Genomic DNA, 17,243 nt, shown 5'->3' on the forward strand with positions numbered 1-17,243 from the left:
AGCTTATTAATTTATGAAAAAATAAAGTTCAAAATTGATTGGGCTTCAGCCCAATTAATGTGAGATTTGGCCCAATAAGAGCTGGGCCCTTGACTATATAAGCTTCCAACACGTGAGGTTCTCTTGTCTAAAACCCAGGCAGTTATAGAGGGAAACTGGAAACACGGCCGTTGATGATCGGAGCTGGGGATCGGCGGTAATGGCGACGGGTTCGAGGGCGATTGAGCCTCCGGAGATGGATGGAGCTGATGAGGCGCGGAAGAGGAAGACTGATTGCGTCTATTTCTTGGCATCTCCTCTCACCTGCAGAAAGGTTTACCTTTGATTTCTCGTTTAGCTCTTTTCTTTTCATTTCTTTATGAATTTTGAATGACATTGTTAAAATTTGATGAATTCCTGTTTTTATTGCCGTTGATTTTGGTGTTTCGGTGCTGATTGAGGATTTGCGGTTTTCTATGCGTTCTTGTTCGGGGTTTTGATTCTTAGGTTTCTTTTAGTTTTATGAATGATTTCTATGCTCTTAGATGTTCCTGTGTTTATTGATATCGGAGGGTTTTGAGATCAGGCCAATTGATATGATGTTGGTGATGCTTTTTTGATTGTTTGCTTGTGTGTGTTTCTAGGGTTTTTAAATCAGCAATCAATGGACTTGGCTTTCAGGAAAGAATGCTGATGTTGGATGTGGCCCTCTTGTGTTGAAATTAGTGGATTGAAAAATCAGAACTTTGTGATGTAGCGTTCATATTTTCCTATTTAGTTATATCAGCCTGAATTATATATTATATCAGTGAAAAAGTAGACAATTATTGTAGTTTTTTTATCATCAAAGTCAAAGATGTGCATTTAGGCCATTGATAAGCCATGCTGTTTGTTTTGTATTAAACTTTGCTAGAAGTTTATGGACTCTAATATCCTTTTTGTTTGCTTCCTTTTCAGGGGAGTGAATGTGAGTACCGTCACAATGATAGTGCTCGATTCAATCCAATAGATTGCTGTTACTGGTTGGCTGGCGGCTGCCTAAACCCAATATGTGCTTTTCGACATCCAGTGAGTTCTCTCCTCAGCAATCATACGTTCTCTTGATTGTCATCTTATTAGGTTTTTCTATATGCACTGCAGCAATTTAAGTATATATCAAATAAGGTGATTCATTGCTGTTTCCATTTTCTTAGCTCCAAGCTTCTGCAGAGAATCTTGATAATGTGGTCTATGGATTTTATTTTCCTGCTGAACTTGTCTCATCGACTATTTTATTATGTCTTCTGGTCTACTGGTACTTGATATCTATGGTTTGCACTTTTTTGTTATACTCTCTTTCTACTCTTATTGGGTGAACTCTTAGCTTTAATGAATTTGTGGTTTAATTCCTTCAGAAAGAAAAAGCTATTCTCCTCTTATGTATTTGGGCATCTTTCCCTCTCCTTGGTTATAAATTTTGGAGTTAAAGTGTCTGATCAACCTGCTTTCCTTTGTGCAGCCTCTAGAAGGGTTTACAGAAACTGCATCAAACTCGGCAAATTTTCCCAGGCCCACTCCTGTTCTTACAAACAAGTCTGACACCCCATGTTATTTCTACTTCAATGCTTATTGTATCAAAGGCGATCATTGCCCTTTTATGCATCACCCTTTTTCACCCCAGAAGGTTCAAAAGCAAGCTTCTAATGCCCCTATCTTGGAAGATCCAAAAACTAAATGTTCCGCTGGAAGTGACACAGGTCCTGCTTCAGTGGAAGTCCAAGCAGGTGCTAGGCAGGGCACCTCTGAAGTAGCCAAGCATTTTCATCCTAAAGAAGTTCCTCTACCTCTTGCTTCTGGAAACATTTTGGAGGAACCTAGCTCTTCTGCTGAGTCACTGGTGCCTGACTTTGAAGAGCAGCCTGCTGTTACGTCAGTTGATAAACTGGTCCCTATTATGGGGCACGTAAAGAGGGAATCAAACGACCTCCAAGATCAGAATTCGGATGAGCTTGTGGAGCGATGTTTAGAGAGGGGTGACTGGCGGGAGTCTTCTTCCGAGCTGCAAATTAATGAGAATGAAACTGAGTACTTGCTGGCACAAGACAGGGAGCTTAGGCAGCTACATACCCATCTGTTCCGGCCTGAATCTGAAATTCCTGCTGGCTATGATGCAAGTTACCTAGATATTGAGGATTATGATCACAATGTATACAACTCTTGTGATCAATTGTACAGCAGATCAATGTCAGACTATTGCCAAAGAGATTCTGAGCACTCAAGGATGATAAAGAGGACTTCAGAGCGATTGTGTCAGAGAAAAAGGATACCATCACATATGAATTGGGAAATGAGTGACAGAGATGGGCTGGATCTTCGGGATCATTTGAGGAAACGGAGGATGATTCTTTACCAACCTTCTGGGCGTTCAACAAGGCACCGTTTCCGACACAATAGCAGGGAGTGTCATGTGAAGTGTTTACCTAATAGGAGGTTAGCTTCAGAAATCGGAAAGAGCATGATTTCTGCTTCAGTCTTCCAGATTGATTCTCCACTTCTTGATAACCTAAGGCATCAGCGCAGCAGGCATGCTAGGACCAACCTAAGTGAGAGGAGAAGTTGGAGAAGGCGAACTAATCCTTATACCTCAACTGTGAAATATACAAGATTATCGACACAAGTTGCTTCTGATTTTACTGGACCTAAGTCACTTGCCCAGATAAGAGAGGAGAGTAGAGCCAAACTACAAATGAGCCAATGTCCGGCAACAACGATTGCATCCGGTGAATTTGAGGGCCCGAAACCTTTGACTGAACTACTGAATCACAAGAAGAGACCTTTCCAGTGACCGAAGACACTATTATGCAAGATCACCGGCAAGGAAAAAAGATGGAAAATGCGGGATCGATTTCTTAGCCTATGAAGATGAAGAAGATTGCTTCCGGAAAAACCTGTCTCCCTTGCTTGCACAACAATAAACTTATGTGCATGCTAATCTCTAGTGATTCAAACCTTTTTGTCTGTTTTCCTTTTGTTGTTGATGAATTCCCCTCTTGTTGAGGTTGCTGATAATGTACAAAATGTTGTGTTTTTTTCACTGCATCCCATTTTAGTTTCTGATGATTCAAATAGCTTAATTGATCACCATTTATTAAGTTCTGCGTTGTATCCAGTCATTCAGCGCTCTTACTAAATATATTCTAAAGTTGTTCTTTAGAAATATAATATATATAATAATATAAAAACTTAATTATAAAATCATACATGTCTGTATAAAATTATAAATATATATATAAAGATAATTAGATAACGGATTTTAGTGGATAAATGCCCGAATCCGTTAATGGACCCGTTAGCATCCGATATCGCGCTTTTGAGGAGCTCCCGATCGCTGGAGATATTTCGCATGGTTCTAATGGTTGCTTCCACTTCCTTGCTGCCTCTCAGGCCAGCTCTCTCCTCCTATTCGAACCCTAATGGACGAAAGCCTAGCGAATCCCGCATCTTCTTTTCAGTTGCTTTGAAGCCCTCTTTGCTGATGCTCCAAGCTCCTCCCTGTGGCTTTTCCGCCATGGTGTTCGCTCGCCGGAGTAAAACCAGCTCCAGAACATTTGAAACGGAATGTTCTAAGTCGAAGGTACTGGATTATCTTTGGAATTGACTGTTTATGGAATGGTGAGATGTTTTTATGATGCAGAACTTGGGTTTTTTATCTCGAAGTTGCTACCTTTTCTTATAGTTAATTATTGAAAACTTTGTGAAAAAAGACTACGGCTTCATTTATTTCATCAATCCATAATTGGAGGTTAGACAACTCCAGCACAAAAAGTTTCTTTCTTGATAAAAGGCTTGGCATTTGGTCCACTTTACTATGTTCTTTGTAGTGCCAAATGAGCCTTTGACAGAAGTGATAGTCGCTTTGAGAGTTGGGTTTTCATTGTTAATCGTCTAGAGAAGAGGATAAGCTCTTATTTTCTGGATGTTATGTTTGATTAATCAGTGTGACTTCTTTTGATAGGCAAAAGTGGAAGTTGATGAAGGCGATGGTGATGGTGAAGAAGGTGAACTTGATGAAGATGCTTTTGAGGCTCTTTTCAGCCAACTGGAAGAAGATTTAAAGAATGATGGCATGTTGGATGATGACTTTGATGATGAGATCACTGAAGAAGATCTTGCTAAGCTTGAAAAGGAGTTCGCAGATGCACTTGGTATTGGTGGTGGTGATGATGATGATGATGATGCATCCTCAGAGGTTTCACCTACTGATGCAGACAGAATGGATGAGCAGGAGGAAGAAGAAACAAGGCCAAAGCTTAAAAATTGGCAAGTTAGGAGACTGGCTCATGCTTTGAAAATTGGACGCCGTAAAACCAGTGTGAGTTACTTATTATGAATCCACTATTTTAAATCATGGATCCAGTTCTGTGTGATATCTCTACCACCCGCATCATAACTTCATTTTGTGTTTGTGTATGTGTATTGTGGAATTTGGGCATGTAAAAGGTGAACCATCAGTTCTAGACAATTGATAAACCAAACTAGAGCAAGTCAAAGAAGAGACAACCATAAAATCTTTGAAGTGTAATTTAGTTTGATTTGTATTTTCACTCAGTTTGAAATTTTGATGGTGCTTGTGGAAATTTTATATTGTTTTATCAGTACCACAAAGCCTGCTCACTTGGATTAAAGTTTGTTGGTATTTTATTGCTTGAACTTATTCCATTTCATTTGTTTGCAGTCCGTAGGATGATAAATGTACACAAACATGCACATATATAAACTCACAAATGCTTAGTAATTTGACCAAATCATCTTGATTTAAGCTACTCTCTGTTCTGTTGCAGATAAAGAATCTTTCAGCCGAGCTTGGGCTGGACAGAGCCTTTGTACTTGAATTGCTTCGTGACCCCCCTGCAAATATTCTACTCGTGTCTTCCTCTTTACCAGATAAAATCACAGAGACACAAAATGAACCTGAGCCTGAGCCTGAAATTAAAATGGAAACTGTAGAGGTTTCACCAGCTGCAGAAATGCATGTTGCAAAGAGGGAACCTGAGATAAAGGAGCCAGTTCATGTCATGCAGACAAGATGGTTCATGCAGAAGAGACTGAAGAAAGTGCAAGTTGAAACCCTTGAAAGGGTTTATTTAAGAACAAAGCGCCCCACGGTGAGCATAATTATGTTGTTTCAAGAACGTCATCAAGCACAGCAGCAAAGTGCCCATCCTATGCCTTGGAAATCTATTTTTCATGCAAATTTCTTAGTAACTGATAGATAGCTGCAGTGCATTTAGATGCTAATTGCCTAAAAAACAGTCATGATCTGTATGAAAGAATATATGGCTAATGATATCACATTGATTACTTGAACAAAAAATGATATTACATTGATTCCTAATTGTTTGGACTTCCTTAGAAACTATAGATGAGCATCAGATTCAAGCATGGAACTGATTTGGTAAAATCAATCTATTAAGGTTAGCTCCACTCTGTCCTAAACTTGCACAAGCAGGATTCTGGCACCAACTTAGTGATTGTAAATTTGTTCGACTTTTCTGTTCAGCCATCCTGATGGAAGGCATGATCTAGTTAACACATACTGTTGCTATAATGTTCGATTGTGAAAGTTGTTTCTTCATCAGTGCTGTGACCTTGGGCCTGTAATCAGTATCCGTGATTGTTTTATACATTCGTGAACATGAATGAGTGCATTTATACCTGTGTATGGTCATATGTGCTTCTTGCACCACAGCAATAATTGTTTCCCTTGCACTGCAGAACTCAATGATCAATAGCATTGTACATATGACAAATCTGCCTTGGAAAAGGGTGGTCAAATGGTTTGAGGACAAGAGGCTCCAGGATGGAATCCCTGAGCAGCGTGTTCCCTATCGGCGTTCCCGCGCATGACACCATCTCTGCCAGATGATTGTATGATTGCAGTTGATATTCTCATCAAAATCATCTATTTGAGGATCAATGATCAATAGTCAGTTTCTGCAAGGGCCACACTGCCGCACTAGTTTGTGTGCCGAAAAATTGCTTGAGAAATCCATGACATATCTTCTACTAACTCTGTTGTTCAAGGAGCCTGTTTGTGAGGTACAAGGTTAACTTTCTTTTTCTCTTTTGTTTGCATGGTGTTTCAGCATGTTTTAAAAATTCTGTAACCTCATTTGTTCCATAATTAGATTTTAACCCAAAAAAAAGCAATGGTATCTCTAACACTTGGCTCTTCATTCTCTTTCCAGTTTGTTCTAACATTTTATGTATCAATCAAGCAAGCATAAACTGGTGGTTTCTAATGCAGTAATGTTAAACAGAACATGATGAGCCATCTTAGTTTGAAATCTATACTAGAGATCTTGATTTCCTTGTCCATTCTAAATTACTGGTTGGAAATGAAAATAAAACAGTTGACCTCAAATCACAGTTTAAATAAGAAACTATTTTGTCTTCCAGTGACCAATTCAGATGGTTGAATTTGCCAGCTGGTGTCAAGTGATTCAATTATTTGTTTCATATGGCCAATCATCTGATGAACTCTGGCCTGTTCCTTTAAGTCTTGTAAATTAAGAACTCCTAGCAGTCAGCCTTAGCTTTGTTAACTTAATCATCTACAGAAACTACTGGCATGATCTTGTTATGAAATAGTTGTCTAATTGTGTTCAACTTAAATTTTTCCTAGTAATAATAGCCATTATATAAATGGGAATATCCTTCCATATGTTAGTTTTAGAACTTATCCTTAACTATTGCGTCATCATTTTTTTTTTTTTTTGGTCCAAGTTTTTTTTTTAATATGAATTTTGACATTTCCACTTTCAGTTAAACATAGAATAATTAGTTGGAGATATGAAGAGATGACCTTCAAATCATACAATAATTATAGTCTTACATTGCCATGATTTCCAAGGACATAATAGAAAAAAAGGTTTTGAATGAAATTTTCAACTATTTGAGCAATTCTCAGGTTGACAATCTTGTCAAAGTTGGACAAAATCATCACATTGGTTTGTGATTTGAATCTTTGTTCCCAATATTTTGATCAATTAGCAATATCAAGAAGCCAGTGATCTCAACATTTAACAAACTGTTATTCTCCATATAAACCTTGATCATTACATTCTTATTGAAACTTTTGATGAAACTTAAGAATTTATTAAGAGAAGTGATGCCTTTTATGCAAAATGGCTTTGGCAATACTCTCATCTTATGTCTGTCTTCTAGTGATGAGTTTAGGATACTTTGGAAGTTAATGGTTCTAGTTGTTTGCAATCTTTGTGAAAACATTTAAAACTGTATCTTTCTGGCAATACTGGCATGAAAATAATAGTTCAAACATCAAATCTGATGTCTTCCTTGCTCCAAATGGCCTTTTGGTTGTCAAAAGCAATTCTCTTGTTTGGATGAATCATTGCCTGTATATATTTGATTTATTTCTTGAATCTTGTTAAAAGCCTACAGAAAATGTTTTCTGCCATTCAGTTATGCTGTCCTACTCATAATCCCAATGACTTGGTAAGTGCTTTGTTCCTATATAATATTCAGAATTTGGCTGAGACTTGCGGACTGATTCTGCAGTTGTTATTGTAATACAGGGCTCTCTACTATTTATATTATCCTAAATTGACAAGAAAGTCGTCCAAGGAGAACAATACAGAAAAAAAAATGTTGGAAAGTCTAGTCTGGCATTAATTAAGCCGTTGTTGAACATCCAAAACCCAATTCCTGATTTTTATTAGCCTTGAGTCACCATCACATGCAATGTCATCTTATTTTCTTTTCATGCTCAATTTTGATTCCTCTCTCCTACCTTCTTATATATAGTTGTCTTGTATATATTAAATCATCAATACATTGTGTATACTCTTGGTTCTAGCTAGAGAAAGAGAGTGGGGGTGAGAGAAAGAGAGCAATATGGCTTCATTGCAAAGGTCTGATGAAACATTCAGGAGGATGGGTTCTTCAGGACTGGTGTGGGATCTAAATAGGATGAGGAAAAGAGAAGAAGCTGTTGACGTCAGGGAACTACGACCTTCGCAAAGTGCAGGGACAATTGGAATGATGCAACGCAACCAGTCGAATGGTGGGCGGGCATTCCATGCTGGACGTGTTGTGCCAGACCTGGACCCGCCTTCTCCAAGGGTCTCTAGTTGCGGGTGTTTTGGGCTTTTTGGAAAACCTGCACCTGCAAAGAAATCGAAGAAGAGCAAGAAATAGCTAGGATTGCCATGGATTTAGTTATCCTCTGCTTCTGTGTTGATATGTAGGTATAAATTAGTGCCTGTTAATGTATTTCTTGTTGGCTATGGTTGGTACCTAAGGTTACTGAATTTTACATAAATTCTGGAGGTGTAGGTTTTATTTTGGATTGGAGGCTTCATCAGCATGCTTTTCCCTCAGTGGCTCAAACCAATTACATAGTTACTTCCTTTGTATTTCTTTATTTGCCTTCATCGATTATTTGAATGAAATAGACCCACAATTTTGGAGTTTTTTTTATTGTATTGTTGGTTTTAGGCTGGTTGCAAGGATTTGCTTCATCAGTTATTTCAATTAGCCAACAATTGGGATCCTCTCTAGCAACTTTATATAATCCAAATTTGTTCCTTCAACTTTTCCTTTTGTGTTTATCAAAAGTATGTTATATATAGCCTACATTCTCTGTTATATTTGCTCATCCAGTGCTTAATTAGCAATCATTTTTTCATTGTATGTCAAATTCTGGTGACCAATACTGCTTACTGTCCCTATCCGGTTTGTGTTTTAATGCTTAGTAATACCTTCCAATACGTTTTGTCTATGATTGGTCATTACTTTTGAAATTTCCTCTATGAACATATGCTTATCTACAGTGGGAGAATGATTAATCTCTAGTCAGTTCCTGATTATGAAGGTATATTCATTTCTCTCATAACGTGCTCCAGACGTACTATATATTATTTGTAGACTAGTCAAATGATGTTGATTTATCTGTTTCTTTTTTCTTTGCACTTAGAGACCGTGGAACTCATAGTCAGTATTAAAATTATGATCGGATTAGTCAAATGACTTATAATCTCGGCTTTTGACCATAGATTTTTTTGTGAACAGCACAAATTACTGTCATTATGATTGCCTCGAAATCATTTGCAAGAATTATCAACATTAATCTTTTGGTTTTAGGAACTTTTTACACACACACACACACACACACACACATATATATATATATATGCAAACTGCATACTAGTGGAAGCCGGAATCAGAATCACAGAAGCTAGAAACAACAGAGTTCAGATAAAACTGTAAACAAGGAAGGCATGATCACTTTAACTGCACGCTTATTACAAAGGAAGTGCTTTGATTGGAAAAAGTAAGTGAAAAAATGAACATAATGTCCATTGAATGTCTCTTTCAATCCGAGTAGAATTGGATGCACTATTGCAGTAGAAAGCAACCGCACAAGACGCATGGTGGAAGAGTTGCACCACTAGGAAAATTAGTTCTTATAGCAATAGCCTACATCAATGTATCCCCTGACAAAAGGAAAAAACTTACTAAATCTTATGTATTTGTTTCTGATGCATGGTTTGCATGCCTTTCCTTGTCAATGTTGTGGCTTTAGCATTTGTGGCTTTTTCTTTTCTTTTGATGAAATCCTTAATTTCGTCATCGCCATGCATGTATTCCATAAAGACTTCATGGCCATTAGCAACAACAGCAAGCCAAAGATGGAGCTAAAAGCTGGGTGACATTTGAAGAGCATTTCAATGGCTTGTTTCTTTTTATCTCATTTCAATCAGAATTCTGAATGAAAACTGCAGAAATGGGAGTTTCTTTCAGTTCAAAACAGTTGATGTTTTTTCTGCTGCTTTGGACTGAAGGGAGCTCCTAATTCTCTGGTTTTCTCCGCCAATGTTCATCGATCTTCTTCACAGATTTGATTATGGTGGTAAGTTCATTCTTCTCAGAATTCATTTAACTCTTTTATATGAGAGAAAATGTCTTGCAAATTATGATTTCTTTGTTTATACTTTGGTGCTCTATATGACCGTTGGATTAAAATCCGACGGTCAGATGCTCACCACGGTCACCACTTTGCAGCCTTTGGATCGATTTAGCTGTTTATGGCTCATCAAGCATCCACGTGGACAAGTTCTCAGCCGTCTGATAGAACTCAATCCAACGGATGTTAGTCCAGCTCTAAACCACGAACAGCTTTAACTAACAGTGGACTGGGGGCAGTTGTTTTCTAGCATCTTGTCCCCCCTCCTCTCCTACCACCTCCAGCTCACAAGCTTTTCCCAAAAAAGGAAGGAAACCTAGGCTCTCTCCTCTTCTTTTTCTCTCTCTATAGTTCCATAATGCAAGAGCCAGCAACCAGTTCTCTTCCATCCAGCAGCGAGAGATCCTCCAGCTCTGGCCCCCAAATGGACTTCAGGGAAGGTGATGATCACTGATTTCTCTTTTTTTATACTAAAAATGATGTTTTTTTTCTAATCAAAGAGCTGCCTTTGTTTTCTCTTCGTCTTCTTCATTGTTGATTCCTTGACAATATTTTAGTAGAATGCCTTCTATTTGTGGGGTTTTTTTTTCTTTGCTCTTCTTGTTTGTTAATTATGGTTCTCTTTTTTTTTTATTAAAAAAGATCCTTTTTTTTGGTGTTTGGATTGTTGTCAAGTTGATATTTCCATTGGCCCACTTGTTTTTGGTTTGACTAAAGCAACCTTGTTTTCCTTGTACTTTAACATAGAAAAATCCAAACTTTTTGTGATTGTTAGTGATACTCTTGTTTTGGTTGATATATATGAGTTTGGAGCTTGTTCAACTCGAATGTTTCAGGAATGGAGGGTGATGAGGAGGAAGTCCGACGAGTGCCAGAATTTGGTGGGGAGATACCAGGAACTTCAGCCACTGGCCAAGAAGCCGATTCACTCGCCGAACCGGATCTAGCCCAGACTTCAACCCAAACCAGCCAACGTAAAAGAGGGAGGAGCCCTGCAGACAAGGAGCACAAGCGCCTCAAAAGGTGAGACCTTTACCTGAAAAAAAAAAATCCAAACTTTTCTCCAATCTTGTTCCACTGGGATCCTATTTAGTTGCTATAATTACTTAATTAGTCTCAGTGTCTTTTTACTCTTTGTTTGTGAAATTGTGATGCTGTTTTTGCAAAGGTTGCTGAGAAACAGAGTGTCAGCTCAGCAGGCGAGGGAGAGGAAGAAGGCTTATATGAATGATTTGGAGGCTAAAGTGAAGGATTTGGAAACAAAAAACTCTGAGCTGGAGGAGAGGTTGTCCATCCTCCAGAATGAAAACCAGATGCTCAGACAAGTATGTTTTCATTCAAAGTTTATTTTTCCACAGTTTTCTATTAATCAGAATGTGATAGAATTTCCACTCAGTTGCATTGGTTTCCATATGAGTTGTCCGGGACAAAGAGTTCTCCTGCTTGCAGTTATCTATTTGTAGGGTTCAAGTTGCAGGACCTGCAGAAACATCCATGTGTTCTTGTTGGAACTAGTAATAGTTTTACAATGTCTAGTGGGAGTCATATTTATGTCGCCTGTCACTGAGGATAATTGGAATAATTGTAATAATGTTTGTTGCCTGCATTGATACTATTTGTATTGTTCTGTGGGTCCTTTTTATTCCATGCACGCATGATCTTGAAATGTTTTCTGTCATGTTGTCCTTCTCTATACCTTGTTGTCATTATTCCACAGAAAAACAATCTTTGAATCTTTTATGCAGTTATGCTTCAACTTGATCTTTGGATCTTTTATTGTGACTTTGTTAAACTGCATTGTTTTGTAGATATTGAAGAACACAACCCGTCAATCAGAGAAAAACTAGCAACAGAATTAATGAGAAGGCTGGTCCAGTAAAATCGAAGAAATGGAAAAGAATGTTGGATTGGAGATGAATTATACTCACCATTTTCAATTCAAACAGGCTAATCCATAGATTATGATTGTCTTTTTTTCTTTATAGCTGTTGTTTGTATCTTACCATGTCAATGAAGAGAAATAAATAAATAAAAAAAAAAAGAAAGACACCGGTTTTGTGTGAAGTGCTTCTGTCCTCATGGTTGTGACATTGCTTGCATTTTTAATACTCAGAGTCAGATGAATGAATCAAAATGAGAACTTGAGAGAATTGGTTAAAAATAATAATAATAAAAGTGCAATAAATCATGTGTTTTCCATAGCTTTTAATGTGATAAAGCATATGACAAGTATTTGGAGAAATACACGTCAGGGTTTATTAAACAAAGGGCGAGAAATTTGACTTCTCTCTTCTTCAGTCAACAATGGAGAAAGGAAAGGAAGTTGCAGCCTTTTTTTAAGGTATCTTTTGCTATGTGCTCTTGGTTCCCAACTTCCCATCACGTATGGCTGCTTTTTATTGTAGGAAACTATCTGCTTGTCTGCGTGGTTATACTGGCATATGTCTGTTTGTGATCTAGGGATGAGAATGAATGAGGCGGAGAGTCATCTTCTTGAACCTCTGGTTAATGGCCATGATGATGGTAAATCACTGGAGAAAAATCATGATAGTTTGTATTCTAGTGCTAATTTTTTCAGTATGCTTAGTTTCTCTTGGGTAGGGCCTTTGCTCTCTCTTGGTAAGAGGAAAAGATTAGACCTTGATGACATTCCTAAGCTTGCCAGTCATGATTCTGCTTGCCATGTCTACTCTGTTTTCAGTAATAAGCTTCAATTAGATTGCAGGATTGGAAGTTTCAAACTGGTGAAGGCTTTGTGTCTGTCAGTATGGAGAGAGGTTCTGCTCTCAATTCTCTTTGCTCTTTGTTTCACTTGTGCTTCTTTCGTCGGACCGTACTTGCTTGATGCTTTTGTTCGATACCTTGAGGCACGTCAAGAAGCCACTGTCAAAGGGCAGGTTCTTGTATTTGTGTTTCTCTTTGCGAAAATCATTGAATGTCTCTCACAGAGGCATTGGTTTTTTCAAACTCAGAAATTTGGTATGAAAAGCCAAGCAGCGTTGGTTGCTATGATTTATAAGAAGAGCCTTACAATATCAACTCAATCGAAGCAAAGTGGTGATGCAGAGGTTGTCAACCTTATGAGTGTTGATGCTGAAAGGATTGGGGACTTCAGTTGGTATATGATAGACTTAAGTCTCATTCCTTTTCAAGTTGGTTTGTCCCTGGTGATTCTCTACAAGAGTTTGGGGCTTGCTTCACTGGTCACTTTTGCAGCCACTGTGCTGGTGATGGTGTTGAATTTGCCATTTAGTAAGTCAGTGCAGGCTTTTGAAGACAAGATAATGGAGTGCAGGGATAAACGAATCAAAGCAACATCCGAGATATTGAGAAATATGAGAATTCTGAAGTTCTATGGTTGGGAAATGAGGTTCTTATCAAAGATTTTGGAACTGAGGAAGAATGAAATGATTTGGTTGAAGAAGTACTTATATACAGAGGTAATAGCAACATTTGTGTATTGGGGTGCTCCTATATTCGTCTCGGTCGCCACTTTCTCTGCTTGCTATCTTATGGGAATACCACTACAATCAGGAAAGGTTTTATCGGCACTGGCTACTTTCAATATGCTTAAAGATCCTATCTGTAATTTGCCTGACATTATATCATTGCTAGCCCAGACTTTAGTTTCGGTTGATAGAATATCGACATTTCTTTCACTCGAGGAGTGGCAACCTGATATAGTTGAGAAGTTTCCAAGAGGATCTTCTGATGTTGCTGTTGAGATATTAGATGGTAATTTCTCTTGGGAGCCGTCATCTTCAAACTGCACACTGAAAGATTTGAATCTTCAAGTTTCTCACGGCATGAAGGTGGCAGTTTGTGGTACTGTTGGTTCCGGAAAATCTAGCTTGCTCTGTTGCATGCTTGGTGAAATATTGAAAAAATCTGGAACTATAAAGTTGTGTGGAAACGTGGCTTATGTTGCTCAATCACCATGGATACAGAGTGGCACAGTTGAAAGTAATATAATTTTCGGTATGGAAATGAGCAGAGAGAAGTATGAGCAAATCCTTGAAGCATGTTCATTGAAGAAGGATTTAGAAATCTTACCGCAAGGGGATCAAACGATCATAGGCGAGAGAGGGATCAACTTGAGTGGCGGACAAAAGCAAAGGTTGCAGATAGCTCGGGCTTTATATCATGATGCAGATATCTATCTGTTTGATGACCCTTTCAGTGCTGTAGATGCTCATACTGGAAACCATATTTTTAAGGTACTTGTCTTTGATTTATAATTCTTGGTTTTATTTCAAACAACTGAATATAAGTTACTTTATATATGACAGGAATGTATACTTGAGTATTTAGGTTCGAAAACAGTGATATATGTAACTCATCAAGTGGAGTTTCTCTCAAATGCTGACTTGATCCTGGTTAGCTTTTTTCTTTAGTTTGTTAACTGATTCAATTTCTGATGAGATATGACTGTTTGGTTTGTTTTTGTAGGTTATGAAGGAGGGAAGGATCGATCAAGCCGGTAGGTACAGTGACATCGCCAATGTGGAGGCCGGCTTAATGGAACTAGGAGTAGCTTATCAGTGGTTAATAGTACAAATGGTTTTCAGCCTGATTCTAACACAGCCAATGATCTGAATTCACTACATATGGAAGAGTATCATTCTCACAGTGAGATTGAAAGGGAAAATAAATTTGATGAGCAGAATGATAGTCTAACCGGACAGCTAATTCAAGAAGAGGAAAGGGAGAGTGGAAACATTGCTTTATCGGTCTACTGGAGATACATTACTGTTTTACATAAAGGAGCTCTTGTGCCATTTATATTACTAGCTTATGTTCTCTTCCAGGTTCTTCAGATAAGCAGCAATTACTGGATGGCAACTGCTGCGCCAGTGACAAAAGATAGAAGCAATTCAGTTGATGGCTCTACTTTGATACTTGTTTATTTTCTGTTAGCTCTTGGAAGCTCTCTGTGTGTTTTATTAAGGGTTTCACTTCTTGCAACCGCTGGATTTAAGACTGCAAAATTACTGTTTCATAAATTGCACAGATGCATTTTCCGTGCACCGATGTCCTTTTTTGATGCAACTCCAAGTGGGAGAATTCTCAACCGGGTAAGAGAAGAAAAAAAAAAAATATGAGATGTACTGAATTTTTAGCTTCTCTATCATGTGATTTCCCTATTCAGCCTAAAGATTCACCCTTTGGTTTCCTTGTAGGTATCGACTGATCAGAGTGCAATTGATGAATCTATCCCTTCTAATCTGGGGCTATTTGTTTCCACAACTACAGAATTCCTTGGAATTGTAATGGTTATGTCTCAAGTTGCATGGCAAGTTTTTGTTGTTTTTGTTCCTGTCACAGCCATCTGTGTTTGGTATCAGGTAATGTTTATATTAACCAAGCTTTCAATCTTGTTCAGATCATACATTCACAAGTGATCAATGTTACTGACTAACATGTTAGACCAAATTAATCATTGAAATTTGAACACTGTCCTTCTTTACAGCAATTTTACATTGCTACTGCAAGAGAATTAACCAGGTTAGTGGGAGTGAGAAATGCTCCTGTCATACAACACTTTGCTGAAACAATATCAGGTTTGACAACAATTAGGAGTTTTAATGAAGAATCAAGATTTTTATTAACTAGTACCCAGCTGATTGATGCTTATATGCGACCCAAATTTCATAATTTTGCTGTAATGGAGTGGTTGTGTTTCCATTTGGATATCCTATCTTCCTTGGTATTCGCCTTTTCTCTAGCTTTCTTAATTCTTATTCCTCCCGCGGCAATCAACCCTGGTACAGTAATTCACATTTTTCAACTAAAGTAACTGCCAATTCATATACTAAGTGCCGACGTGCATGGACTTTCATCTGCAGGTGTTGCAGGTTTAGCAGTGACATATGGGTTGTCTTTGAGTTCTCTGTTGGCATTGGTTGTGTGGAATACCTGCAATCTTGAAAATAAAATTATATCTGTCGAACGGATATTTCAGTACACTCACATTCCTAGTGAGCCTCCTCTCGTAGTTGAAGCTAACCAACCACCCCAAAATTGGCCAAATTGCGGGGAAGTCATCATCAGGGATCTGCAGGTAATACTTAGTGCCCAAGAACTTATGAATTAAACCTGAGAGTTCTATCACATGTGCTGTATTTTGTGTATGTATTTGATGGATTTAGATCGGGTACGCTCAACATTTGCCTCTTGTTTTGAGAGGCATAACATGCCGATTTCCTGGAGGAACAAAAACTGGAATTGTAGGGAGAACAGGCAGTGGCAAATCTACTCTTATACAAGCGCTTTTCCGCATTATCGAACCAACTTCAGGTGAAGTTCTTATAGATGGCATTGATATATCTACTATCGGTCTTCTTGATTTAAGGTCCAGACTTAGCATTATACCACAAGACCCAACTATGTTCGAGGGAACAATGCGTAGCAACCTTGATCCACTCGAAGAGTACAATGACGAACAGATATGGGAGGTATGTGAGTACATATATAACTTCATACATCCTGATCATTGGTTTGTCTTGATGGACTTGCATTTTTGTTTTTCAAGGTTCTGGACAAGTGCCAACTCGGAGATGAAATTCAGAGGAAAGAGAAGAAACTTGACTCTCCAGGTTTGTTTTATTTAGTTATGTATTTGTTTTTTTTTTAATTTCAAGCTCTTTTTACATGCATTATTCAGAGCTGAACTTTGTGTTATATATCTGCAGTAAAAGAAAATGGAGAAAATTGGAGTGTCGGTCAGAGGCAACTAGTTTGTCTAGGTAGAGTTTTACTGAGGAAAAACAAAATCTTAGCCCTCGATGAAGCTACAGCTTCAGTAGATACTGCAACTGATGTACTAATTCAAAGAACACTAAGGATGCATTTTTGTGAAGCTACTGTCATCACAATAGCGCATCGCATTGCGTCGGTCCTGGACAGCGATAACGTATTGCTTCTTGATAATGGTTGGTTTCAATTATTTGGCTACTTCTTTCTTTTTATACAAAACCATGGATCAACCAATGCTCTGATGCAATTCATTGTGTTCATTTGTATGTTTTCTCATCAGGACATGTTGCCGAATATGGATCTCCATCAACTTTGTTGCAAGATGAATCTTCTGATTTTGCAAAGCTTGTCAAAGCATATACATCTAGGCACTGATTGACAGATTCTTTCTTTTAGATTGTGCAATTGTTGTAGATTTTTTAAAGATGGAGATGTTTAGTCTTTTAGCTTTCTCGTGAAATAAATGGTCAAACATTGTATTAGTTTTTCTTTTTCTCTCTGAAATCTGAATCTGAATGGTTCGACGAAGAACTTATTCTCT

General features: G+C 38.1%; 4 protein-coding genes across 4 annotated transcripts; all 4 read left to right on the forward strand.

The window, feature by feature from the left end:
* Positions 1–143: 143 nt before the first annotated feature.
* Positions 144–3,057, forward strand: LOC120281422 (zinc finger CCCH domain-containing protein 34-like). Its single transcript, XM_039288263.1, has 3 exons — positions 144–313; positions 937–1,047; positions 1,478–3,057. Exons 1-3 carry the CDS (start codon positions 200–202, stop codon positions 2,801–2,803), a joined length of 1,551 nt encoding a protein of 516 aa, XP_039144197.1. The 5' UTR covers positions 144–199; the 3' UTR covers positions 2,804–3,057.
* A 263-nt stretch (positions 3,058–3,320) lies between these two features.
* On the forward strand, positions 3,321–6,280 carry LOC120280211 (protein OVEREXPRESSOR OF CATIONIC PEROXIDASE 3). The gene is made up of 4 exons (XM_039286984.1): positions 3,321–3,592; positions 3,974–4,330; positions 4,800–5,123; positions 5,734–6,280. Exons 1-4 carry the CDS (start codon positions 3,362–3,364, stop codon positions 5,863–5,865), a joined length of 1,044 nt encoding a protein of 347 aa, XP_039142918.1. The 5' UTR covers positions 3,321–3,361; the 3' UTR covers positions 5,866–6,280.
* A 3,981-nt stretch (positions 6,281–10,261) lies between these two features.
* LOC120280212 (transcription factor HY5-like) lies at positions 10,262–12,010 on the forward strand. The gene is made up of 4 exons (XM_039286985.1): positions 10,262–10,386; positions 10,783–10,969; positions 11,115–11,271; positions 11,755–12,010. The coding sequence occupies exons 1-4, from the start codon at positions 10,305–10,307 to the stop codon at positions 11,791–11,793; spliced, it is 465 nt and encodes a 154-aa protein (XP_039142919.1). The 5' UTR covers positions 10,262–10,304; the 3' UTR covers positions 11,794–12,010.
* A 324-nt stretch (positions 12,011–12,334) lies between these two features.
* LOC120280209 (ABC transporter C family member 3-like) lies at positions 12,335–17,214 on the forward strand. The gene is given in 11 exon segments (XM_039286983.1): positions 12,335–14,163; positions 14,236–14,322; positions 14,396–14,480; positions 14,483–15,021; positions 15,127–15,291; positions 15,417–15,711; positions 15,793–16,007; positions 16,096–16,401; positions 16,479–16,542; positions 16,639–16,878; positions 16,983–17,214. Coding segments are annotated over 11 exon segments (3,867 nt in total). The 5' UTR covers positions 12,335–12,387; the 3' UTR covers positions 17,078–17,214.
* The last annotated feature ends 29 nt before the right edge of the window (positions 17,215–17,243 follow it).

Source organism: Dioscorea cayenensis, chromosome 17, assembly GCF_009730915.1.
Source record: "Dioscorea cayenensis subsp. rotundata cultivar TDr96_F1 chromosome 17, TDr96_F1_v2_PseudoChromosome.rev07_lg8_w22 25.fasta, whole genome shotgun sequence".
Classification (NCBI taxonomy): domain Eukaryota; kingdom Viridiplantae; phylum Streptophyta; class Magnoliopsida; order Dioscoreales; family Dioscoreaceae; genus Dioscorea; species Dioscorea cayenensis.